Source organism: Ahaetulla prasina, chromosome 11 (genome assembly GCF_028640845.1).
Source record: "Ahaetulla prasina isolate Xishuangbanna chromosome 11, ASM2864084v1, whole genome shotgun sequence".
In the NCBI taxonomy this organism is placed as follows: domain Eukaryota; kingdom Metazoa; phylum Chordata; class Lepidosauria; order Squamata; family Colubridae; genus Ahaetulla; species Ahaetulla prasina.
The window spans coordinates 2,042,946-2,069,817 of NC_080549.1; the positions used below are offsets into that span (position 1 = coordinate 2,042,946).

At 44.9% G+C, this 26,872-nt stretch overlaps 1 protein-coding gene across 1 annotated transcript; it reads left to right on the forward strand.

Annotated features, from left to right (window-relative positions):
• ADGRG4 (adhesion G protein-coupled receptor G4) lies at positions 1–26,272 on the forward strand. The gene is made up of 19 exons (XM_058154625.1): positions 1–94; positions 407–1,030; positions 3,791–3,850; positions 4,898–5,001; positions 10,310–10,350; positions 12,423–12,556; positions 13,793–13,925; positions 14,528–14,646; positions 15,471–15,681; positions 18,050–18,215; positions 18,661–18,788; positions 19,527–19,722; positions 21,059–21,180; positions 21,372–21,640; positions 22,564–22,666; positions 23,328–23,617; positions 24,272–24,370; positions 24,962–25,126; positions 26,142–26,272. Exons 1-19 carry the CDS (start codon positions 1–3, stop codon positions 26,270–26,272), a joined length of 3,189 nt encoding a protein of 1,062 aa, XP_058010608.1.
• The last annotated feature ends 600 nt before the right edge of the window (positions 26,273–26,872 follow it).

The following is a 26,872-nucleotide window of genomic DNA, read 5'->3' on the forward strand; positions in this document are numbered from 1 at the left end:
ATGAGTGGTCAGAGGTGTGATGTTGCTGGATACGCTCCATCTAAGATCTTCGGTAGCCTCTTCTTGGCTGTGGCCACCTTGTTCCTTTTCTCAGGTATGAGTTTTCCCAATAATTCAGGATGTGCTTCTTCTTCGTAGACTCTTTTCTTCCAATGTTTTATGATTTTTGAAAATTTCCCCTTTAGTGGGCTCATAAACTCGACCACAGGATCCAAGGGATTGATAAGCCTTCCTCAGATCATCTTCTTCTTCCTCTTCCTCCCCCCTCTTTTTCTTCTTCTTCTTCTTCTTCTTCTTCTTCTTCTTCTTCTTCTTCTTCTTCTTCTTCTTCTCCTTCTCCTTCTCCTTCTCCTTCTCCTTCTCCTTCTCCTCCTTCTTCTTCTTCTTCTTCTTCTGTCCTAAACAGAATCCGTGTCTCTGAAAGGGAAGCAGGTGATTTTCATGGGACTGAAGAACAAATATGTTTCCTTGGCCAACTGGAGTGTCCCAGAACTCTGTGAGTTCACGGTGTGTGTCGACCTCAACAAGACTGAAAAAACGGTGGAGAGCGGAACAGCCTTTTCCTACGATATCAGCAGCAACTCCACCAACATTAGAGAGGTGGAGCTGGCTCTGTCCTTCCATAATTCCACTTTACGGATGCTCTTCCTGGGCAGCTTCATCAATCTGGGAGAGTACATTGGGGCCTACAAAATGCACCAGATCTGTTGCGTCTGGGACAGCCAGAAGCATCTCCTGGAGCTCTTCTGTGATGGGAAGAAGCTGGTAAACCAATCCCTTCCAGAGTTCCATTTCCGCTGTTTACGGCCCAATGGGACATTGGTGATCGGGCATTTGCACAAGAACTATAACGGAGAACCAATCCGGCAATCGTCCTTCGTTGGCATCGTGCACTACTTCCAGATGTGGAATGGTGTGATAGCTCAGCAAGACCTTGAGCTTTGTCGAGATGGAAATGTGGTCAGCTGGGGGCAGAATTATTGGTTTCTGAAAGATGCACGGACAGAGTCTGCCCAGCATCAACGTTGTGGTGAGTAGCCATAATCTCTTCAGATAAAACCCCTTCATCTTTGTCTTCAGTCATTCGGAATAAACACACTATATGTTTTTTTTTGAAAAAGATGAGTCCACATTTAAAGCCCCAAACAGATACGTCTGGCCACGATTTCATATATAAAATACAACCAATGTTAGTTCATATTTCCGAACGGTGAGAACGATCAACCAATGGAACAGCTTGCCTTCGGAAGTTGTGGGTGGTCTATTATAATAATAATAACAACAGAGTTGGAAGGGACCTTGGAGGCCTTCTAGTCCAACCCCCTGCCCAGGCAGGAAACCCTACACCATCTCAGACAGATGGTTATCCAACATTTTCTTAAAAATTTCCAATGTTGGAGCATTCACAACTTCTGCAGGCAAGTCGTTCCACTTATTAATTGTTCTAACTGTCAGGAAATTTCTCCTTAGTTCTAAGTTGCTTCTTTCCTTGATCAGTTTCCACCCATTGCTTCTTGTTCTACCCTCAGGTGCTTTGGAGAACAGCCCAACTTCCTCTTCTCTGTGGCAACCCCTGAGATATTGGAACACTGCTATCATGTCTCCCCTGGTCCTTCTTTTCATTAAACTAGACATACCCAGTTCCTGCAACCGTTCTTCATACGTTTTAGCCTCCAGTCCCCTAATCATCTTTGTTGCTCTTCTCTGCACTCTTTCTAGAATCTCAGCATCTTTTTTACATCGTGGCGACCAAAACTGGATGCAGTTTGTATTGCTAGAGGTCCATGGAGATTCTCAGTCATCCAGGTCATGGTGGCCCCAAAGGTGCTTTTTTCAAGAGACAGAAAGTCCAGTTGCCTCTTGAAAAAGCACCTTTGGGACTATTGCTAGAGGCTTTCAAAAAGGGACCGGACCAAGGGTGAAACGCTCCTGGTTTGGACTGGATCGCCCGATCTGGTAGTGATGGTGGTGGGTGGTTCGGAGAACTGGTAGCAAAAATCCCTGCCTGCCTCCCCCCCCTCCATGCCCAGCTAAGCCGTGTGATCATCAGAGGGTTTTGTTTTTTTTACTTTTAAAAACACTTTTTCTCTTGGCTGAAAAAATGCTTTTAAAAGTAAAAAAAAAAGCCTCTGATGATTGCGTGGCTCAGCTGGGATCGTCAGAGCCTTTTAAAAGCATTTTTTCTACAACCTCTTTGGCTGAAGAGGCTTTTCTTGGCAAAAACTCCACAAAGTTCAAGAGACACTGACAAGAAGCAAATGAATTCAACGTTGCCTTTCCACAAAGAACCCAACAGCTTGTTGCTGCTCTTTTAAGCAATTAGGAGGGGCCAGTCATCTCCTGTCCTTACTCCCGAGTTGTCCTTTTTGCTTTAGCTGCTCTTGCCTTCTGGCAGCTCTTTGCATGCATGCATTAGGAACAGATTCCTCCTGTTCCTCTGCCTCACTACTATCAGGCTCTGGAGGCTCTGGAGTCCACACCTCACTCCCCGATGGCCCTGGCCCCACCTCAGCCCCTGACCCACAGCTCTCATCCGGGCCTTCCCCTGACTCCAGGACTGGCCTATCGTCCTCCCCAGCCTCCTCATTGTCCGACTTTGCTGCCAGCTCTGCAGGCTGCTGGCGGACCACAACACATTACGGCTTAGCACGATGTGGGGACCAAGTCTGGACTTTTTGACAAATCATGGTTTAAAGCAGAGCATGGCTTAGCATTTCTGTGTAAACATAGACATAGAATATTAGAGGCGTTTGCTTTTTCCGGGTGTTCCTGCCCCAATTCTTGCTTTTCTGTTTTATATCAAGAGACTCAACCGTTTTCCATTTTGTAGTTTTGAACTTCTGGAATCCCTGATGGGAATGCAAGCTTTAAATTTTTATTTATGAGTCCCCTGTCGAATCTTGCTGAAGCGTATGAGAACCTCTGCACAAAGTATAAATGTGTTTCCTTCTGAGTTTATGGCTCTTTTGAACAAACAGCGATTTATGGACAAGGTACGACATTGGAAGCAGATAAGGAGGCCCCAGTGAGCATCAGCAATCCTGCCTACGAAATGGGCACCATATAAGTTGAACAGATAATTCAGTGTTTTTCTTCTACCTTGGCAACTTGGAGATCCGTGGACTCCCAGAAGTCCCCAGCCAGCAGGGGGAATATATAAAGACATAAAATCAGTGGGAAAAATCAGGAAAAAAATCAAAAGAAAGTAACCCTATTACCCTATTTGTGGAAAAAAACCCCACAAGAAATGGAAGATTCAGTTCCGCAGCATTTCTCTTAGGATAATTGTTGCATATCTCGTTCAACTTCAACTTGTCTCTCAGAGTTTTTTTTTCCCAATATCAAAATTTCTAGAGATGTAAGTTTTGTCCCTTTTCATGCCCGTATTTCTCCTTTTTCCTCTATAGGAGGAAATGCAGAGGACCCACATCTGCCTTTCCACCAATCACTTCTCCTAATTCAAACATTACTCTGTATAGAATTCTGGGATGTCTCAAATTTTATTTCTAAGCATTGACCTGGTGGCTGTGCAGGAGAATAGAATAGAATAGAATAGAATAGAATAGAATAGAATAGAATAGAATAGAATAGAATAGAATTTTTTTATCGGCCAAGTTTGATTGGACACACAAGGAATTTGTCTTGCTGCATAGGCTCTCAGTGTACATAACATATACAGCATTGCCAAAAAGGCACTAAGAGCTCAACATCTTTTTATAGTGTGGTGACCAAAACTGGATGCAGTACTCTAGGTGTGGTCACATCCGAACTTCCCTTTTTTCTTCTACAGGTGTGGAGGAAGCTCCATCTGCCTTTCCACCAATCACATCTCCTGATTCGAACGTTACAGGTACGTTTAAGGTCTATGGAGATTCTCCATCATCCAGGTCATGGTTGTCCCAAAGGAGCTTTTTACAAAAGGCCACCGGATTTTCTTGGATTTTTTTTTCCCCCTCGAAAACATTTTGCAACTCATCCAACAAGCTTCTTCAGCTGCAGAATTAAGCTGAAGAACCTGAGGAAGTTCAGTTGAAGAACCACAACTGAAGAAGCGTCTTGGATGAGAAGTGAAACATTTTGAAGGAAAAAAAAAACTAAGAGTGTCCAATTGTCTTTTGGAAAAAGGACCTTTGGGACATGAATGTTTGAATGGTTTTTTCCCCCCGTAATCATTGACCTGATGGCTTCTACGGAGCAGTGATAACATCCTGGAACAGGGGTCTCCAACCTTGGCAACTTTAAGACTTGTGGACTTCAACTCAGCAAAGCTGGCTGAGGAATTCTGGGAGTTGAAGTCCACAAGTCTTAAAGTTGCCAAGGTTGGAGACCCCTGTCCTGGAGAATGCCAGAATGAGCCTGATCTTCAGCTATCCCAATCCTGCATAGGTGTGAAAGATTTGGCAGGATCATGTCACACTGAACTGCTTAGTGCTTGTGTCATTCCTGGGCTCCCTTCTATGACGAGTCCAGGTAATTTCACGATCAGCCAAAAAAAAAAAAAGCAAACCCTGGGTGAAAATTTTCTTACAAAGCAATTAATTTGATTTACAAGGCAGCCCTACTTAAATTCAGTATCCTGCAGAGCTATCAAGTATTAAAAGCCATATAAGACAATAACATACATTTTTAACAACGCAAAAGTATATTTTTAATACCTTAAAATGCATTTTTTAAATAAATAAATAAATAAAAGAATTCTGTTTTGCACACATTTCCAGAATAAGCATGGTAACAAAAACTACCCTGTTTATAGATTTATAAAGGCACGTCATTGTAGACCGGGCTTAAAGCTACAAAAAGCTTCATAGCTCAAAATCAAAGGCAAACACGTTGAAAAGTAAGCTCAAAGATAAGCTGGCTTCCCCATCTCCCCCACACACCCCACCCCCGTTTTCAGGGATCACCGACACCTTCTACAGTTTCCATATGAACTTTTCCGTGACTTGGGAGCCACCCAGGATGTGCGATCGCTACGACGCCAAAAAGCTTTCTGAAACTTGGGTGAGTCTGAATTAGGATCTGTTTCAAGCTGGCTTGTTTAATGGGCCGGGCGAAAGGGTAGTGGTCAGTGAGAGATAACTCCTTGCCTGGCAGAAGCAGAGATGCTCATCCTGGACCGTGCCTGGAAGGAAAAAAAAAAGGAGATTGCAGCCAGTTTTCCAGAAATAAATGCATTCTCTTTTGGTAGAAAGGTCTATAATTATTTCACCGGATGGGGCTACATCCTGACGGTTCATTGTTAAACAGACAATGTTCCCTGGAAAATTATCTTCAAGGCAGGGGTGAAATCCAGCAGGTTCTGACAGGTTCTGGAAAATAGGTAGCGGAAATTTTGAGCAGTTCAGAGAACCGGTAGCCCCAGAAGTGGGGAGGGAATGGGGATTTTGCAGTATCCTTCCCCTGGAGTGGGGAGGGAATGGGGATTTTGCAGTATCCCTCCCCTGGAGTGGGGAGGGAATGGAGATTTTGCAATATCCTTCCCCTGGAATGGAGAGGGAATGGAGATTTTTGCACTTCCCAGCCAGCATTCTGAATCCTGGGAGTTGAACTCCACCCATCTCCAAGCAGCTGAGGTAGAGGAATTTTATCTTGAAGAAGCCCCGATTCTGGCATAAACATTTGATGACAATATTCATTTCTTTAAAATGACAAATACTGAATAAAGTCGAGCCAGGAACCCAATTGTGACTGACTGTTTGTCTCTCTTACAGTTCAAGAAAAAGTTAAATAATTCAGAATTTGTGATGACAAACCATAACATCAAGACAGCTCGGTAAGCCTATATTCTACCTCAGAAGGATTTTCCAGTCTGGACGAACTTCTCACCCAACCATCATGAGAAGCTCTAGCAGCAGAAAATGTGCCCATTTTAATGTTGTGTACAGTAAATATCTCTATCTATGTATCTCTATCTCTATAGCTCTATATCTCTCAATCTCTATCTATCATTGTCTTTTGAGGACCCTCATAATCCCTTGCTGGGTGGAGTCTGGGCAACTGAACGGAGCTGAGTGTTTACTGGCCAGATGCCCTTCCTGTCACCAACGCGGAGTTATATTCAGCAGATATAATCACAACATGCCCAGAGAGAGAGAAATATCTGCCTCAACCTAGAATCGAACTCACAGACACCTGACTGTGAGGCGAGAGCTCCACCTCTAGGCTACCACACCATCAGGGGTGGTATTCACTTATCTTCGCTATCGGTTCGCAAATGTGAACGCACGCACCACCTCTGCGCATGCGCAAGGCCTTCTGCGCATGCGCAGAACATAAAAGACGTGGATAAATGGGATGTGATTACGTCTGGGCGGATGGGCGGAGCCTCCCGCAGCTGCCGCTACCAATTCGTCCGAACCTGATAGAACCGGCTGAATATCACCACTGCACACCATCTCTCTCTCTCTTTCTCTCTCTCTCTCTCATCTCTCTCTCATCTATCTGTCTCCTATATGAACAAACAGTACTCTGGGGTCTTCCGTCATTTTAAAAGGGGGAAGGGCTCCCACGGGAAAAACGTTTTAAGAAACATGGCAGTAGACCATGACATCAAGGCTAAAGGCACATTTAGGCTCAATGATGTGAATAAGGTAAAGTGACCAGATTTCAGCGATGGCAGAGCGGGACACTATTGAAGGGGGGGGGGGGCTGCGCATGCGCCCTGAGTCTTGCCACCTGCCTGAAGGAGAAGGAGCGGCTGCTGCTTCTCTGCTCTTCCAGGCAGGCTCGGCTCTCCTCGGCTCTCCTCTCGGCTCTTCTCTTCCTCTCGGGTGAAGTCAAGTGGCGTCTCTCCTCCCTCTCGCGCCCCCTTCTCCGCCACTCCCCCTTCTCCGCCTCCTCCTCTTGCGTTTTTTTTTCTATTTGCATTTATATCCCGCCCTTCTCCGAAGACTCAGGGCGGCTTACACTATGTCAAGCAATAGTCTTCATCCATTTGTATATTATATACAAAGTCAACTTTTATTGCCCCCAACAATCTGGGTCCTCATTTTACCTACCTTATAAAGGATGGAAGGCTGAGTCAACCTTGGGCCTGGTGGGACTAGAACCTGCAGTAATTGCAAGCAGCTGCTGTTAATAACAGACTGTCTTACCAATCTGAGCCACTCAAGGACCCTTAGGGGTTGCCGCCTCCCATTTTCAGAATGGGAGTGAAACAAACAAAAAAAAAAATCGGGACTTTTTGGAATTGCTGCGGGACGCGGGACAAATTATTAAAAAGCAGGACTGTCCCGCCAAAAGCGGGACATCTGGTCACTATAGAATAAGGACATCTGGGGACCTCTTTCCATCCAAATTCAGGGCTTTGAACCGAACCTAATGAATCTCCCACTGTAAGCCCTACAGCCGTGGTGGCGAACCTATGGCATGTGTGCCACGGGTGGTAGGCGGAGCCATATTGGTGGGCATGCGACTGTTGCCCTAGCTTAGCTCCGGCCAGCCGATTTTCTGGCCTTCCAAGCCCACCAGAAATCTGGAAACAGGCCGTTTCTGGCCTCTGGAGGGCCTCCGGGTGGGTGGGGAAGGCCTTCCCCAGGCTCCAAGAAAGCCTCTAGAGGCTGGGGAGGGCGAAAAACGGGCCTATTGGGCCCACTGTGCCATCACGTGCCAAAAACGGGGGGAGTGTGGTGGGGTCGTGCTCACAGCGCAGGGGGGATGACAGGGTGCATTGAATTATGGGTGTGGGCACACGCGTGCACGACCCCCCAGCGCCCCCCCCCTCGCTTTTGGCACGCGACAGCAAAAAGGTTAGCCATCCCCGCCCTACAACATCTTCCTCTTCCTTGGCTGCCAGATTTCTTTTTTTTAAACCCACCCAGAATGATCTTGAAATATCTTTCTTTCAACACAGCCAGAAATCGTCACAAGGAACCGAGCAGATTAACATTGCGGTATGTATTTAGAAGTCCTAAATGATCACATCTCTCCCCATCAAACCCTGATTACTCTTCTTTTTCTTCCTCCTCCTCCTCCTCCTCCTCCTCCACTCAGGATGTGCTTCTTCTTTGTAGACTCTTTTCTTCCAATGTTTTATGATTTTTGAAAATTTCCCCTTTAGTGGGCTCATAAACTCGACCACAGGATCCAAGGGATTGATAAGCCTTCCTCAGATCTTCTTCTTCTTCTTCCTTCTCTTTCTCCTCCTCCTTCTTCTTTCTTTCTTCTTTCTTTTTCCTTCTTCCTTCTCTTTCTCCTTCTTCTCCTTCTCCTTCTCCTTCTTCCCTCTGATGAGTATCTTCCGTCTTCCCACCTCTTCCCTGCCTGCGTCTTCTCTAGTGAGAAATTGCCATGGTAGCAGGGAAGATTGTGCCTTAGTAACTAGAGGAACGTGGCTGACGGAAGGCTTGTTTGGCAGATTAAACGAAGAGAAATAACCCTGACCATTAAGGGCATCTTGGCCCCTCCCCTCTTTTTGTCTTGAGAAAACTGAAACAAAACCTTGCAGGGTACTTCCCATCAATTGCCGGTTATTGTTCATGGCTCACTGAGTTTACATAATTTTTACTGCCAGCTCTCCTTGTGGTTCATGGTTTTGAAAAGCGATCGTGCATCTCCAAAGGTGGAAGTTTCTTGCAAATGGATCAAAACCTCCTTGCGTGGATATTGCCACTTTGCTTCCTGACATTCTCCCGGGTTGGGGTGTGTGTGTGAGATTTTGGATTACAGGAGTTATATTCACAGCTGACCACTAGGAGGCACTGTTGAACTAGTTTCTTTATGGCTAAATGTCTATGGAGATTCTCAGTCATCCAGGGCATGGTTATCCCAAAGGCGCTTATCACAAACCTTTGTCTTCTTTGGCACCGTGCCAAAGGCTTTTCTTGGCAAACCCCACAAAGTTCAGAAACAAGAGACTCTGAATAAAAACAGATGTAGCAACACTGCTTTCCTACACAGAGCCCAAGAGCCATTGCTGCTCTTTTAAGCCTTATGGGAGGGGCCAGTCATCTCCTGGCCTTACTCCTGAGTCGTCCTTTTTGCTTTAGCTGCTCTTGCCTTCTGGGAGCTCTTTGCATGCATGCACTAGGAACAGGCTCCTCCTGTTCGTCTGCCTCTCTGCTGTCCGCCTCTGGAGGCTCCGGAGTCCGTGCATCGCTCCCAGTTGGCCCTGGCCCCATCTCTTCCTCTGATGCAGAGCCCTCGTCTGGGCTTTCCCCTGGCTCCAGGACTGGCCCATCATCCTCCCCAGCCTCCTCACTGTCCGACTCTGCTGCCAGCTCTGCAGCTTGCTGGTGCACCACAACAAGCAGGGGGTTGGACTAGAAGACCTCCAAGGTCCCTTCCACCTCTGTTATTCTATTCTAAGGATGGTATGTTAGGTCTTATGGGGGTTATTTACCTTTGACCGGCTCCCGCAAGAATGAACTGGGTTGCGTATTGCCTTCCAGTCGACCAGTGGTTAATATAACCACGGTAACACAAAGACCCCAGCAAATTAATCCCCATGGCTTTCTATTCTGAGCATAGAACAAGAAACAACAAACAAGAAAGGAAGAGGTACCACTGAGACCAGCTCTACCTTTTCTGTACACAATAAGACAATATTGATGTAGTGGTGGCTCAGTGGTTAGAATGCAGTATAGCAGGCCAACTCACTGCCCACTGCCAGCAGTTCAATCCTGACCGGCTGAAGGTTGACTCAGCCTTCTGTCCTTCCGAGGTCGGTAAAACAAGGACCCAAATTTTTGGGGGCCATAGGCTGATTCTGTAAACCGCTTAGAGAGGGCTGTAAAACACTGTGAAGCGGCTATAAATCTAAGTGCTGTTGCTATTGCTATCAAAGGCCAATCATTCCTTGCTATACCTACTGCTAGCAAGTGAATCCTGCCGGCTGCAGATGAAACCCGGTTAGTGCGGCTTTCCATCTTGCAAATGGCAAAACTATTGCTCGTCTTTTGCCACAGAAGCTCCTTTTCCTGCTATATAGATTGATTATTTTTTTTAAAATCTTGTTTCTCTCCCCTCCCTCCCTCTTATCGCTTATTCTCCGAGCAATCTGCAATTCCCCTGAATTGCTTCGGAATGTCTTTTCCGCAGAGGGGCTTACAAAACCGTAATCAGAGCCTAAATGCGGCGCGTAATCAGGAAGGAAGGAAGGCTGGCAGCCTTGGCGGTGGTGGAGAAAAGTGGAACCTTCACAGAGGATGAGCCGGCTTGCTAATTAGCCACTTTTCTCCCCTTCTAATCTTGTCTCCTTCTCAATCCGCCAACAGTAATTGCCCACCTAATTCTGTTAAACTTCTGGCTTTTGTCAACAACAACGGCACACGCTTATTAACTCTTGTTGCTTCTTTTATTCTGCTTCCAGAGATCTTCTGAATGGAAGAACGGAGAATGGCTTTCCCGGAGGTAAGGAGTGTGATTGTTCACTTGCCAACATTTTCACATCAGGGAGTTGCCTGCTTTTTAAATCAGGGGTCACCAACCTTGGCAACTTTAAGCTTGGTGGACTTCAACTCCCAGAACTCCCCAGCCAGCAAAGCAAGGTTGGAGACCCCTGTTTTTAAACCACCCAGAACTTGTCTTGCAGGGGATTGTGGGACATTCTACCCTGGACTTAAGAATAGAATAGAATAGAATAGAATTTTATTGGCCAAGTGTGATTGGACACACAAGGAATTTGTCTTGGTGCATATGCTCTCAGTGTACATAAAAGAAAAGATACGTTCATCAAGGTACGACATTTACAACACAATTGATGGTCAATATATCAATATAAATCATAAGGATTGCCAGCAACAAGTTATAGTCATACAGTCATAAGTGGAAAGAGATTGGTAATGAAAGGAAACAATAGGACAGGAACAGTAGGCACTCTTGTGCTCTTATGTACGCCCCTTACAGACCTCTTAGGAATGGGGGGAGTTCAATAGTAGACAGTTTTTGGTTGAAGCTTTGAGGATTTTGGGAAATTGGGAAGAGACCACAGAGTCAGGTAGTGTATTCCAAGCATTAACAACTCTGTTACTGAAGTCATATTTTCTGCAATCAAGATTTAAGCTTAAAATTAAGCTTAAATCTATTGTGTGCTCATATATTGTTGCAAGCTGAAGTAATCTTCGACAGGAAGGACATTGTAATAGATGATTCTATGAGTTTTCTAAACCCAAGATTTCAAGTCTGGTAGCATAAGGTATTTTGTTGTATTCAGAGGAGTGGAGAACTCTTCTTGTAAAATATTTCTGGACACGTTCAATTGTATTGATGTCAGAAATGTGGTATGGGTTCCAAACAGACGAGCTGTATTCAAGAATTGGTCAGCTCCCAGAATTCCCTGCCAGTAGCTGATACTTCCTGAAGCTAAAATTATTGCCAAGGGAAGCGTAAGAGGGAGAGGCAATCTCCCACCCAAATTTATCAACCCTGTTTAGTTTTTTGGTTTTTTTTTTCATAATTTGAAGTCACCCCAATTCAACTTGAGGCTCCTGGGGTCTGAAACTGTAGGCAGCGGGTGTACCACCCAGGGTGACTGGCAGCCCTCCTGTGGCTGAAATTCTGGAACTACAAACCGTGATCATCAGCTGAGAAGCAGCACCTTGGTTTTATTTATTTAGTTGCCAAGGTTGCAGACCCCTGCCTTAAATTATGTTCTGGAAACAACCAGGAACTAATGCTGGTTTTCTGACATGGATATAACTGGTTTCCAGAACTGGGTGCCATTAACACCTGGAATCTTACATTCTGCACTCATCACTTAGACCTAAAGGTGCTACCACGAGAGTTGACGTTCCAGAAAGAGAGTTATGGAGAAGTTCTGTGGCCCAACACCTTCCCCCTAAGTTCCAGATGGCTGTCATTTCTCTTTGGTTCCGTGGAGAAGAGAAGGGTTGGAATATTACTTGGTTAGGAACGTTAGGTTCAGCGCATTCACATGGTTGATGCCTTGGCTCCTGGTGTCAAAGAGGTCAGAGTTTCTTGCAAAAATCAAATCCAGAAGCACACACAGATAACTGAATCAGCTGGATTCATTTACTTCTTTATATTCATAAGGTAAAGGTCCCCCTTGCACATACATGCTAGTCGTTGCCGACTCTAGGGGGCGGCGCTCATCTCTGTTTCAAAACCGAAGAGCCAGCGCTGTCCGAAGATGTCTCTGTGGTCATGTGGCCGGCATGACTCAACGCCAAAGGTGCACAGAAAGCTGTATTTACTATACCAATAGTTGATTCTTCAGCTCAGTTACGCAGACATGTTCACACACACACTGTGCAGCTTTCAGTTTCGTTTCTCAGCACAGACTCAGAAGCTGCAGACTAAGACATGCCCTGGCTCCAGACTGTCTCAGCTTCCAATTGGCTTGACTTTGTTGCTATGCCTATTCATTGGCTGACCTCGTTCCCATGTCTTCCCAGTCATGAATATTCTGACAAAAGACCCACAGATTGAATCCTTCATGATTGTGCCTCTGCTTGTTTCTTTAGATATTCCTCAAAGGCCATCATCAGGGCCAGGTCCAGCCAAAGCACACAGGAGATCACGAGGAAGCTACAAAACACCTTGCATGGAGATGACACCGAAGATCAGTTATCCATGAGTGTGAAGCAAAAAGATACACGTGTGATTTATTTTGGTAATACAGTCGTTGGATTTTGGTTTTTTTTTTTTTACCCTAATGGTTTTTCAATTAAATGACCCCTCTGTCAACCGTGAAGTTGGCCGAACTGTAGCCATTTTCTTTTGGTAGTTTTCCATAGGGGGGTTTATTTTCTTACTACTTCAGGGCTGACACAGCCTGGAGCAAAGGGGCCGGGGGTGGGTGGGTGTAGAGATTAGCTGGGGTGTTGTAGCCTAAATAAAATTATTTCCCCTGGGAATCAAGGACATTGGTGCAGGTGTCTGAAGGGTGGAGACTGAGGTCACCTAGCAACCGGACTGTATGCTGATTGGACCGTGTGATTGGAGACTCTGGGCAAAAGTGACAAAGTTTTACTTTTAATTGGGTGAAAAACCGGCGGCGACTTAGAGCCGGTTTTCCACCAGGAACGTGCCAATTTGATATGTCCTAATAAAATGTTATAGGGACGCGGTGGCTCAGGGGCTAGGACGTTGAGCTTGTCGATCGAAAGGTCGGCAGCTTGGCGGTTCGAATCCCTAGTGCTGCCATGTAACGGGGTGAGCTCCCATTACTTGTCCCAGCTTCTGCCAACCTAGCAGTTTCGAAAGCACGTAAAAATGCAAGTAGAAAAAATAGGGTGAGAAGGTAACAGCGTTCTGTGCACCTGTGGCGTTGAATCATGCTGGCCACATGACTGCGGAGGCGTCTTCGGACAGTGCGGGGCTCTTCGGCTTTGAATCGGAAATGAGCACCGCCCCCTAGAGTTGGCAACGACTAGCACGTATGTGCGAGGGGAACCTTTACCTTTACCTAATAAAATGTTCTTTGAGGAGATTGCCTGCCTCAGAATTCTTATTGAACCGGATGTATTACTTGGAACCCTGACGCCCTCTTCTTTCCATACAATAACCCCGAGATAGTAAAATGAGATCATCTCTCATCAAAGTGACCCAACACATTTGGGACTTAGATGAAGACTTCAGACTAAAATGTCCTGGCTTTGCTCTGAGGAATTCACGAGTCACACGCCATGAGAGGACACAACATTAGAGGAGAAAGCTTGCCATACTTCCTTCCCTCTCCAACTGTGAAGGCAGAGATGTCTCAGATATCACAACTGCCTCACCTTCCATTGGGTAACCTACTCCACTCTTTGACAACCCTTAGTGTCAATGCTGAAATGGTTGGGGAGAGAAAGGTTAAGTGATCTTCCATTCTTATCCTCTTGTCCCAAAGATCCAGACACATGTTCTGAACAGACCGTCCAGTCCAACTACAAAGGGACTTATACCTGGCGAAAGACGGCTCCCCCCAATCTGATGAGTTTGCCCTGTGAGGCCAACCATGAGTTTGCAGCTTCCAGACTTTGGTGAGTAGAGGAAGGCACAAACTCTTCTTCTTTGACCACCAACCAACCTCAACATCATACCTCAGATGATCTTTGGTGAACTTCGTTTTCCAAAGGATAATTAGGGCCGACAACCTCCAACTAAGAAAAGATCTTCATGGTCATCATATGTCATCTAGAAGAGGACTGGCCCAGTTGTGGGCCTCAGGTAGTCCTTGATTTACGACCACAGATTAAAATTTCCATTGCTAAGCAAGGTGATTGTTAAACCATTCACCCAAATGAAAACCCGCCCGAATGAAAAACAAAGGACAAGCAAGATGTCTATGAAGGTCCTCAATCGTCCAGGTCATGGTTGGCCCAAAGGTGCTTTTCTTCAAGAGGCAACTGGTCTTTCTTTGTTTTCCTTTGAAGACATTTCACTTCTCATCCAAGAAGCTTCTTCAGATTCTGAAGAAGAAGCTTCTTGAATGAGAAGTGAAACATCTTCAAAGAAAAACAAAGAAAGACCAGTTGCCTCTTGAAAAAAAAGTATCTTTGGGGCAAAGGACAATCAACCATGCATGATGAAAGAATATCTCTAATATTTCTAATGTCTCTGATGTCTCCTTTTTATTTCAAAGCTGGATTAACCTTCGAACTGAAAAAGCCTATTGGAAGAGGTCAAACTTGACCGCCTGTCTTCTGTTGCAAAATCTGCCAGATAATATACTGGATCTTAAAAATGTCACCGTCACAGTCGGTAAGTTCCTGGGTGGGCTTGTTTTTATGCTGAAAGATACTAAAAATCAATCCAGATCAGGGGTGAAATGCTCCCAGTTCTGACCGGATCTCGTGATCCGGTAGCGATCGTGACTGGTGGTTCGGCGATCCAGCAACCAGGTGTCATTACTTCCTGGTTTTAACCAGGAAGTGATGTGTTTTTTGCCTTCTGTGCATACGCAGAAGGTTTTGCGCATGCACAGGTCTGCGCGTGCATGTGATGTGCACACGTGAGCGAAGTAGACTTCTGCGGCATGTGGATTTCCGAACCGGTAAGGAAAGTAAGTAGATTTCACCCCTGATCTAGATGTGTCTACTTTTCTTCTCTAGCTACACCTAATGAAGTCCTACTTCCCTCCCATTTCTTGGAAGTCCTTCCTTGTTGGGAGGGGGGTGGGCAGTAGACTTGGGGAAATTGTGTGTGTGAACATCCTGCACCTGGAAACACAGTCTGCCTGAAAGAAAAACCTATAATCTTTCCTCATGAGGTGCTAACTTTCTGATGAATGAAGGCAAAATCTACATCTCCCAAGATAACGTTGCAGGATCCAATCTGGGTTGGTCATTGGGACCAGAGATTTTGTCTTCTGAACTTTGGGACTCGTGCTAGCGCCCATCTTCAGGGCTTTAGCACGAGTCCAAAAGCTCAAAAGACAAAATTCCGATGACCGACCCAGATTGCTCCTGATCCTGCTAGCTTTCTGCTTGGAATGTGGTCAACCATTCTTCAAAACCCAGAAATCTTGTGAGATGCACATCAGCTTCTGGCAAGGGCTTAGTTTTTTTGTCTTTCCTCCGCTGCAGAAAACGCTGAAGAGGTGGCAGATCATATTTTATTTCTCTTGAATTTTTCGGAACTGAATAAAAACAAAATCGAGGTCCTGATGAGCAAACTGACCGATATTGCCAACTCTGAAGAAATTAGCCTGGCCCTTGCGGACAAGACACTGCAAATCATCAATATCCTTCTGGAAGATAAAAACCAAGAGCAGGACATGCGAACCATGCTCAACAGGTATGGAAAAGAACATGGTCACCTGTTAAGCATAAGGTCAAAAGACTTCCACTTCTGAGTTGAGGATCCAGAATCCATAATACAGAATCACAGAGTTGGAAGGGACCTTGGAGGTCTTCTAGAATCTAGTCCAACCCGCTGCTCAAACAGGAGACCCTATACCATTTCAATATGATTGTCCAATCTTTTCTTACAAAACCTCCAATGTTGGAGCACCCACAACCTCTAGAGACAAGTTGTTTCACTAATTAATTGTGTTGCTGAAATGTCTTCTTATTTCTAAATTCTTAGTTCCAGATTGAGAGGCTTGTGTGAAACGTGTATGCCAATTAGTGGAAGTGAAAATAAAGTCATTCGAAATCTAAGTCTAAGAAACAGTCTTAGAAAACTTGGGGTGGGGGAGGAACCTACCTCCTTTTTATATTTTTAAAAAGATGGAAATCCAAAAACGGATGAACAGCCTGCTTTAGAAGAGGTTGTAAGTTTGCCAAAGAAAAAGTGTTAGACTTTGTCGTGATTCTCCTAGAAATATTTGCCTCCTACCAAAATTTCCAACCGCCCAGAATTCAAAATCTGCAGCTTTTCGGTAACGAATGGACACGTTTTGCAAGAAAGTAGAATTCTAGGATTTCAAAGGCAAAGAGGAACCAAGTTTTGCTTCTCCTTATTTAGATCTTTAGTGATATTTCCCTCCCAGGTGTGCCTTTGCACACTCAGAAGTGTGCAGAATATATTTCTGCCAGAGCAGCAAAGAAGAAGAGCTTTTTATAAGGACTGCAAGCCAACACGAAGCATCTGAAGATGATGGATGGATCCCGTCCCTGACAAATATTTTTGTTCTCCATGGCAGAGCTCCTTAGTGTGATTTTGGGTAGCAGATGTGGTGTGAAAAGTGGAGTTTCAGAATTTATGACGCAATCACATTAGCAGGAACACAGCTTGCTGTATTTTCAATGTTGACACCCCCTGCACTGTTCCTCCCCCAGCAATATTCTCTCCACCTTCCCAGTTCCAAGTGAGAACACAGCCATGTGCCACTACTGAATATGTTACCGCATTTCCCCAAAAATAAGACCTAGTCTTATATTAATTTTTGCTCCAAAAGATGCATTAGGGCTTATTTTCTGGTTAGGTCTTCTTTTGGGGGAAAATACGGTACTAAATGCATCCATCTGGCTGACAATCTTAACTGGGGCTTATTTTGGAGGGTAGGGCTTACATTACGAGCATCCTGAAAAATCAAGCTAGGACTTATTTTCCGCTTGGTTCTTATTTTCGGGGAAAGTGGGTACCTGTTAGATTATAGCAATGGCACTTAGACTTATATACCGTTTCACAGTGCTTTACAACCCTCTCTAAGCGGTTTACAGAGCTAGTATATTTTCCCCAACAATCTGGGTCCTCATTTTACCAGCCTTGGAAAGATGGAAGGCTGACTCAACCTGAGCCAGTGAGAATAGAACTGCTGGCAGCTGGCAGAGTTAGCCTGCACTTCTGCATTCTAACCACGGCACCACTACCACCACGAGGTTGATAAAAATGTTATCCATTCAGTTATGTCCGAGTCTTGTCGATTCCATGGGCCAGGTCTCTCCACATCTTCTGATCTTGCACAATTTCTTTGAGTTGTTCTGGCTGGTGTCACCTTTGATGGTGTCCAGGCAACCTGGTTTCCTTTTACTGCTAACTCTTCCAAACATATCCCAAAGATGCTTTTTCTAAAGACAACTAGATTTTCTTTGGTTTTTGCTTGAAGACATTTTGCTTCTCATCCAAGAAGCTTCTTCAGTTCTGACCGTGTCCTGGATGACCGGGAATCTCCATAGACATTCTTCCAAACATAATTGCATCCCCCCCCCTGTGAATTCCCATGAATGACACAGCCAAAATAAAGGAGGTACAGTTTTGTCATTTTGCCTGCCAATGACATTATAGACAGTCCTTGAGTTATAACTTGTGATGGTCGTCATTTGGATAACCCAGGTGATTGACTTGATTTTATGATGGTTTTGCTGTGGCCATTAAACAAACACTGTGGTCATTAAGTGAACCAATGATCTGCTGTTGTTCAGTCTGGCCAAGAGCCAAACGTAAATGACAGTTCTTGGCAAAACTGCCCCCAAAAATGTAGTCATGTGACTGTGGGACACTACATGTGGACATAAATGTGACCTGGATGCTGAGTGCTTGAATTGTGGCCACCTGACTGTGTGTACGTGTGTTAGAACTTTGAATCTTGGTTGTAAGTACCTCCAGGGAGGTCCATCATAATTTCAAACGATTGTAAGTTGAGGGCTACCAATAGATATAAGATGGTATGGTGGCCTCCATTCCATGTTATTTCTGAGCTCTTGCGTACTTTCTCCAGAATCTTAACTCTCATGGAAGAAATTGGTTTCAAGATGACCTTCAGTGGGAGAAATGAATCAGTCACCTTGCCTAAGCTGGCTTTGACAGTGCTACGACCAGATCCCATGAACTTCCAAGGAGTTGCTTTTGGGATCGTATGCTACGATTTGGAGATCAGTCCACAGGTGAGTCCCCTTTCACACGCTGTGCTTCTCCCCACCTCTTATCACCTGTTTCTGCCAGGTACTTCCTAAATTAATTTGAAATCAACTCTAGAACTTTCCCCATGCAGCTCAGCATCCAATCAACACCCTTCACGGATGCCCAGGCCTCGATATATTTGCCAGGATTATTGAGAAATTACCTAACGTCCCAATCTTTTGACAGAGAAAATTTCACCGGGATTCAATTCACCTTTTTTGGTGCCCCGTCATTGTTTAAGGTAAGTTGGTCAAACTTGCAAGAGTAGAAGGAAACTTAGCAATGGATGCCAAGGATGAAAGGAACAGCTGAACCCCAAGATTTAATTTGCGACTCCCTCATTTTGGCGGAAAGTGGTTGGAAATGGCCCTGAGGGTTGGATAGGAGAGAGAGGGGATGAAAAAATATATATCTGTATTTCTTTTTCAGGATGATAGTTTGAAGAATGAAGTTCTGAACACCTTTGTTGTAGGTGCCAGCATTGAAAACAAGACAATTGAAGACCTCGAGGAACCAGTCAGCATAGTTCTGGAGCACAGAAGTCCTCATGGGGTAGAGTACCACATTATTGCCAAAGGCGACCATGTTACTTTCACAACATTGAAGCTGGAGCTATCATGGATGGTTGGTTTGAGAAGACTGTGGACCAAGAGAGGCCTACAGACCTGTGGAGAGCCTTCATCTAATCAAAGAAAGAGGCTATGTCGGAGGTCCTAGACTTTGGGGGAGTTAGAAGAACAGAAATATGGAAAGACAGAGCTCACTTGTCATTGTTATTGATTAATTGAGCTAAATTTTAACTCTTCCTGTCATCTTATCAATGAACAGGATGCACTAAAGAGAAATAACATTTCAGATGTAGACAACATAATTTTTAATTACAATTCTTGCCCAAAACAGCAGATAAAGTAAACAGTATTTTCCTAGAAATGGAAAACAATCATCCAGTCATTACTTAAGTCAACATGGCAATGATTTAAGTGGCTTATAAACTATATTTAGCCACCTCTCCTCATACATGCAGATAGTATCATTTTTACCCAAGTTCTGAATATCACCAAAGGGCAAATCCAAAAATATTGCCAGGGCATCGAATTGCCCAACTGGGGAATTGGGAAATTGGAGAAAATCTTGCTCTTTTCTACTAGTGATAACACAAGGAGAACTCTTGCCTTGAGTGAAGAGAAGGTCTATCAAGGGTTGTGACGGGTACAGCATAGGTGAGAGTTATCTCCTACCAAGGACTTCCGTTGCTTAAGCCATTTTCTTTCTCTTTTTTTTTTTTTTACTTCTAGGACAATGCTACTGTGCACTGCGTCTTTTGGGACTTCAGTAGGAATGGTGAGTACTGAGGACTCCAAAGATGAAAGTTTGAGAGATGGAGAGCAACATCTTCATCTGCACCTGAACATCAGCAAGACCAAGGAGATCGTGTTGGACATCTGGAGGAAGAGAGCGGAACCTGCCCCACTTTACATTGAGTGGAGCTGTGTAGAGAGAGTTTCCTCCTTTAAATTCCTGGGAGTTCATCTCAGTGAAGACCCCACCTGGAAAAACAACATAATCCAGGTGGCCGGGAAAGCCCAACAGAGACTCCATTTCCTTAGTATTGCATCACGGTATGGCATGCCGGTCTGACAGCCATGGATAGAAAAACATTACAGAGGGTGGTGAGCACAGCACAAAACATTGTAGGCTGTCCCTTGATACCACTAGATGAGATCGCTAGGGCTCGCTGCCTTAGAAGAGTGAGGAAAATTCTCAGGGACGACTCTTACCCTGGTCAGCACTTCTATACCCTCCAACCATCGGGAAGGAGATATAGAAGTATAGCTGGCTGCACAAACAGGCTGAAGAACAGTTTTTATCTGTGGGATGTTAGGCTCCTGAATGAGAAATAACATCATAACTACGTAGTATGATGGACTGCAGGGCCGGCGCAACATGTGACATGTTCACACTGGTGCAATAGGACTGGGTGTTTTGTTAATATGATTTATTGGGTTAGGGATTTTCTGTCTTCACTGTGAGTTGTATTGTGTTGGGGGGGGGGTTGCACTGAGGGAGCTCAACCAATCTCATTGCACATGTTGTGCACTTTTTAAAAAAATTATTTGCATTTATATCCCGCCCTTCTCCGAAGACTCAGGGCGGCTTACACTATGTTAGCAATAGTCTTCATCCATTTGTATATTATATACAAAGTCAACTTATTGCCCCCCAACAATCTGGGTCCTCATTTTACCTACCTTATAAAGGATGGAAGGCTGAGTCAACCTTGGGCCTGGTGGGGCTTGAACCTGCAGTAATTGCAAGCAGCTGCTGTTAATAACAGACTGTCTTACCAGTCTGAGCCACAGAGGCCCCTTTATTGCACTGACAATAAAGATTTGAACTGAATTCATGTTCTCAACAAGCCAGTGTGAATCTCTGCCCACACTCCTTCAATGCACACCTGAAGCCTGGGAACAACTATGAAGAGCAGCCAGGAGCTACTAACTAATGGGTGAAATATTTCATTTCTCTCTGCAGATGGTCTGGGTGGCTGGAACACCTCAGGGTGTGAAATAAAACATACGGATAGGTTCTACACAGTCTGCAGTTGTAGTCATCTGACCCATTTTGGAGTTCTGCTGGTAAGTTCGTGTCAATCTTCGTCCCAGTTACAGTGGGAAAAACAGAGTGCATATATATCAGGGGTTTTCCAACCTTGGCAATTTTAAGACCTGTGGAGTTCAACTCCCAGCACCCTCCAGCCAGCCACCTGGGTGGCACCAGACGGGTTCAATTGGATGAACTGTCTTTCTCATACGTTTTTTTTTTTTAGGACTTATCTCGGACACCCCTCAGCGATGCGGATGAGTGGGCTTTAACACTGGTGACTTATGTGGGGTGTGGCATTTCCTCCATTTTCCTGGGCTTGGCGTTGTTGGTTTATTTCTCGACTGAGTGAGTAGAGTTGGCTGTCTGTTTTTTTTCTGAACTCACCAAAATTTGGAGCTCCTTGTAGTCTGTCTGTAGAAACTTTATCCACCCCCCAGGTAGCACGCATTGAGGAAATCAATTAATGGTGTCCCTGGAAGAAATGAGATCTGCGCGACAGGATAGGAAGTGAATGTCTTTCCCCCTTTTCATTCCAGCAAAGTCCGTGAGGACTACCCTTCCAAAATCCTCGTCAACCTCTGCTTTGCTTTGCTGATGCTCAACCTTGCCTTCTTGGTGAACTCTTGGCTCGCCATGTTTCAGAATCGTGGGCTCTGCATCACGGTTGCTGTGACCTTGCATTACTTCCTGCTCTCTGCTTTTACCTGGATGGGTCTGGAAGCCGTCAACATGTATTTTGCCCTGGTCAAAGTCTTCAAAGTCTACATTCCGTATTACATGCTCAAGTTTTCCATAGCTGGCTGGGGTAAGTATCGGAGATACAGCATTTTAATGTCTGTATGGATGTCCCCAGTTTGTAAACGTCAAGCACGTTTCAGAATTTTGCAATCTGGTTTACATTTTTAAGAGAGGGCTGTGCCCCTCATCGGTGGCTTTCAGCGTGGGCACAGGAAAGGACACCTCCAAATAAGTTCTCGATGGCACCACCAGATGGAGATGCAACCTATCTTTGGGTAACAATTACGCAACGTGAGGGAATGGAGAGGAGGCTGTCTGGTCATTTTTCATGCAATCCTCCTCTTAGGACATCTGGTTGGCTTCCTGAATTATGGGATGGGGAGCAGAGGGACATAACTGTGCCAAGCATTGTGTCACATATATAATAATAATAACAGAGTTGGAAGGGACCTTGGAGGTCTTCTAGTCCAACCCCCTGCCCAGGCAGGAAACCCTACCCCACTTCAGACAAATGGTTATCCAACATCTTCTTAAAAATATGGGGGGCAGGGCCAGAGAGGAGGAGGAGGAGGAGGAAGAGGAGGAAGAAGAAGAAGAAGAAGAACAAGAAGACTTGTCTCCTCGAAGACCTCTAATTCTAAATATGATGTATTCAGTTTAAAACTGGGGTAGATGTGGTCCCCAAACACAGAATGATGCCTTACTGCTGTTATTGTTAAAATGTCCCATTTTAATGTGACAAAGAAAGAAATTTCAGGCTAAAATCATTGAAATTAATTCTTAAGCTTCGCAAGGCTGAATTGCTCTTAATTGGTTTTTTTTAAACGTGGATGTTAGATATTAATCCAAATCCTTCCTTTGCTCACCTTCCCTGTTAACTAGGGCTTCCCTACTTCATTTCTATTCTCCTGCTAGGACTTTCATGAAACCTCTGCAGGCGTTTCTCCTTTTGTTTGGTTCATGCGGTTTTGTTTTCTTGGGGGTCCTTAGGAATTCCAGCGCTTATTGTAATTGTGGTCCTCAGCATCAACAGAGACTTCTATGGGACTGAATACACTTTGAGAAGGAGCGCTGACGGCCCATCCATGCAGTTGTAAGTCTGTTGTTTTGATTGTTTTCCCCTGAAAGAACAGCAGGGGAGAAATTCGACCGAAGAATCCCATTGCTATAATTTCTACTGTTCCATCTTTAGCCCTTAAATTGTTTGCAAATCTACTTCAGCATGTTGCATTGGTAAAAAACCCAATACTGGGCTAGGAGCAGAAAAGCTCAGATTTTAGTCTGTCTTGAATCATGAAAGCTCATGGAGAGACTTTAGGTCAGTTGTTCCGCCTGAGTCCAACAACCCATATTAAAAGATTTTTGTTGTGGGGAAAAAATAGGAGGCTAATGAAGCTTTACATACCATGCATGAGTTTGTGAATGAAAGGTGGATATAAATCAAAACAAATCCATTCATCCATTCATCCATCCACCCATCCACCCATCCATTCATCTACCCACCCATCCACCCACCCATCCACCCATCCACCCATCAATCTATCCACCCACCCACCCACCCATCCATCCATCCATCCACCCACCCACCCATCCATTCATCTACTCACCCACCCACCCAGCCATCCAGCTATCCACCCAGCCATCCAAGGTGCTGCTTTTTATCTATAAACCTGGCATCTTCTAAGAAGGCTGGATCAAAACTTCAACCAGTCAACATGGAGTTGACCAACCCATCTTCCTTTGTCTTTCTCCAGTTGCTGGATTCAGGACAACTGGGTTTCTTACATCTCTCTAGTTGGCTATTTCATCCTGGTATTCCTGATCAACATTAGCATGTTTGTTACTGTCCTTTGTCAAATCCGTGTCATGAAAACCAACAATCCCAGGGGCAGGAAGGACCAGAGCCAAGAATTCCTCCTTGACTTGAAGAGAGTCATCAGCTTGACATTCCTGCTGGGCTTGACGTGGGGTTTTGCTTTCTTTGCATGGGACCCCTTGAAGACTGTCTTCATGTATGTCTTTGCCATTTGCAACTCCTTGCAAGGTAATTCTCATGATAAGGTGTACTGGCCATGGGGTGTGGGGAAGGACCAAAAGCACGAGAAGAGCACATGACCAAGTTGTGCTCTTTGGTAGTTCCAACTACAAGGTCCTGGAGCTCCTTCAGCCAACGTTCTACCTCCCTACAACACAGTAGGATGAGGTTAGAGTAATTCCAAAACATCTTCAAGGTGTCAGGTTGAGGGAGGTCCAAGGAGACAATAGTCAGGTTGTGAGATGGGGGAGCATCTGCTTTAGATGTAGAAGACTGAATTTCCAGGTGCTTCCATTAAATATTTCCAATTGTAACCAAGGTATGATTTGGGTCTGCTGTCCTTTTTCTCCTTTCTTCTCTGTCCCACCACTTGATGAGATTTCTCATTGTCTCCTCTAGAAATTATAAATTTGGGGGTGGGGGTGGAATTAGACACCTTGTTTGGAGCCTTCAATTCCCTACAGTGTGGTAGAACATTTTGTAATGTCAGTTGAGGAAGCAGAATACTTCTGATTTTGTCGATGCTTTGTTAATTTCCGTGGGATGCTTCCATGCTTTCCGCAACCCATCTGCTCCTACACCTTTTCTATAATTGATGAAAAGCTTGGATGAGCAGAATGCGTGGAACCATCCGAGGCACATTTTATCTGCTTTCCTTTCTAGGGTTCTTCATCTTTGTCTTTTACTGCCTCATGAAGGATAACGTCAGGAAGCAATGCCAGATACATTTCTGTTGTGGGAAATTTCGGCTCAGCAATTTCCGTAAGGCACTGGGGCTCCCTTCCTTGACTTGACGGGTTCGTGCAAACTTGCAGGGTTTGTTTTTAACAACGAAATACTTGCAAGTGTGTGATTGCTGCTTTTCTCAGACCAAGTTTTGGTTCAGGAGTTGTGATGCAACATGCTGTAGAACAGGGGTGTCAAACTCGATTTTACTGAGGGCTGCATCAGGGTTGTATTTGACTTCGGGGGGGGGGGAGGGCAGGGGGCACGTGGCCAGGATGGGTGCGGCCAGCTCAAGGTCACTTGTGTCGGGGCGCTGATGGTGGTCCAAGCATACTGCCAGCGAAAACGGGCTCCCAAGCTTCGTTTTTGGCTGCGACTGCCTCCTGCAACCCTCTGCCAGTGAAAACAGAGCTCAGGAGGGCAGAGCACCATGGGCCAGTCCTTTGCTGTTTCCAGGGCAGCCCTGTAGGCCAGATCTAAGCACCCGATGGGTTGGATCTGGCCCCCAGGCCTTGAGTTTGACACCTCTGCTGTAGAAGATTCTGTGGCAGAAAGCAGACTTCTTATTCCAGATTTTATACCTGTGTTACCTCCACCCCCACCCCCAATTCTTCCATCTCATTTCAGAGAGGATCAGCTCAGCCACCGTGCTGGGAAATCTCCCTTCCATCGTTGAGCAGAAACACTCGTGTCATTCTTTGAAGTCCCTCAAGACTTGCACCACTGGCTGCTCCGTCTCCAATGGCTCTGACAGTTTCCCTGAAGCAAGTCCAGACATTGGGGTTGAAACCGGTGAGAAGGAAGAATGGATATTTGGGGGAGAAAGGGCTTTGACTACCCATGGCACAGAATTCTAAAAGTCTCAGAAGACCGTTCCTCTTTTGAGAAAAATGATCTCCCTTCATTAGTAGAAAACGAGCACAATGGTGCAGGGTTGTTGGGTTTTTTTTTAGCTCACAGGGAGTTTTTACAGGAAGATAGAGCATTCAAAGCATCTCCTGTGGAGCCAGAAGTGGTATGGACCACTCTTCTTCTCAGGGTTCCTACAGATGCCCTAATTAAATCATGAGTCTCGAGCCAAGCTTCAAAAGAAATCCAGTTATTTATTAGGTGCTTCATGTCTGCGCATTCCCAAGTGAAGCCAGCTCTGACCCTACGTAATTTACACTCCAATTATGACCCTGTTTCCCCCCTCCCACCAGGGTGTGGCATCAATCACATTTGCCAAGGAGCAATTTCACAGGTTGTAGAGGTCACTCCCCTCGGCTGCTGTAGGTAACCCTGGGATACAGCCTTGAGAAAGATAAGTGTGGAATGTGCATCTGTCTTTGGCTGCTGTGCCATTTCACTGGTTTCCCATCCCCCCTGGCCTATGGCAACTCGAGAGCAGACCAGGGAGTTGACTCTTCTGTTGCATTTATGGTCCACGCCAAAGATCCTTCCAAATGGAAGGAGGAAGCAACAGCAGTCAAGCTCAATTAGATCACATCAAGACTTAACAGATGCTTTCGTACAACATACTAAACTGATACAATGTCAGTCTCAGAAGATGTTGGTTGACTTTTCCTGCAAAGGGAGTATTTTTTCTAAATTCCCAATTCAACCTAGACTATTTTAGTAATCAGACGAAACGTGTTGAATGAAGGCAGCCGTTTGATAAAGTCACAAAGACAAGGTAGCCATTGTGGGGTGGCAGCGTTTAGATTATAAGGGGGCTGCCAATGACTATTCCACAGAGAATTGATAATCTGTTATGTTTTAGAGGCAAGTGTAAAAAAAAAAATATTCCCATCTATTTATATTTTAGATCACGTTGCAAGCTGCAGCAACAGCCATATGTCCTCAGCTTCTCAGGCAGTCCAACTTCCCCGAGCGAGGAGAATATCGTCAGGAAAGGTTGACCTCCACCACACAGAGAAAAATAAAGATTTGTCTTAAAGGGGAATCTTACTCTTCCTTGGCTTTCTGACGCTTATTTTCACAGCTCAAGAAAATGCTCTCACTCAAAATTCAACCATCAGTCTTCAAATAATTGAACGGAGGAGACCTCGCCATCAGTCCTCCTCTCCCATGTCGGCAACTGAAGTAGGAAGTCAATTTAAGCTGGAGAGTAAGCAAGAAGAGGAGACCAGTTGGCAGATTTCTGACTGCAAACATTGTGGGTGTATTTGTGTAAGATCAGCTTCAACGCAATTGGGGAGGGAGGGGCACATTTACTGTCTTATCTTTAGACCGGGCTTTCACAAAATACAACAAGCCATAAGGTGATTTGGTTATTTGTGGCATGGCCTGTTCTGAGATTCTAGCCAACTGTAGTTTATTCACGGCTCAAGAAACATTGACATACCACGTAAAGTGCAAGAACACTCTCAGAAATGAAACACTGAAAGCTACGGACTGATTTTGTCAAAGGAACGGAAGTCTGGAATAAAACAAAAACCCCAGATTAAAGGTAAAGGTTCCCCTTGCACATATGTGCTAGTCGTTCCCGACTCTAGGGGGCGGTGCCTCATCTCTTTTTTTTTTTACATTTATATC

Coding starts and splice junctions, on each gene's coding strand:
- ADGRG4 (XM_058154625.1), top strand. CDS start 1: ATGAGTGGTCAGAGGTGTGATGTTGCTGGATACGCTCCATCTAAGATC. Junction 10,351..12,422: donor GGAGAATGGCTTTCCCGGAG/GTAAGGAGTGTG, acceptor TTGTTTCTTTAG/ATATTCCTCAAAGGCCATCA. Junction 22,667..23,327: donor GACGGCCCATCCATGCAGTT/GTAAGTCTGTTG, acceptor GTCTTTCTCCAG/TTGCTGGATTCAGGACAACT.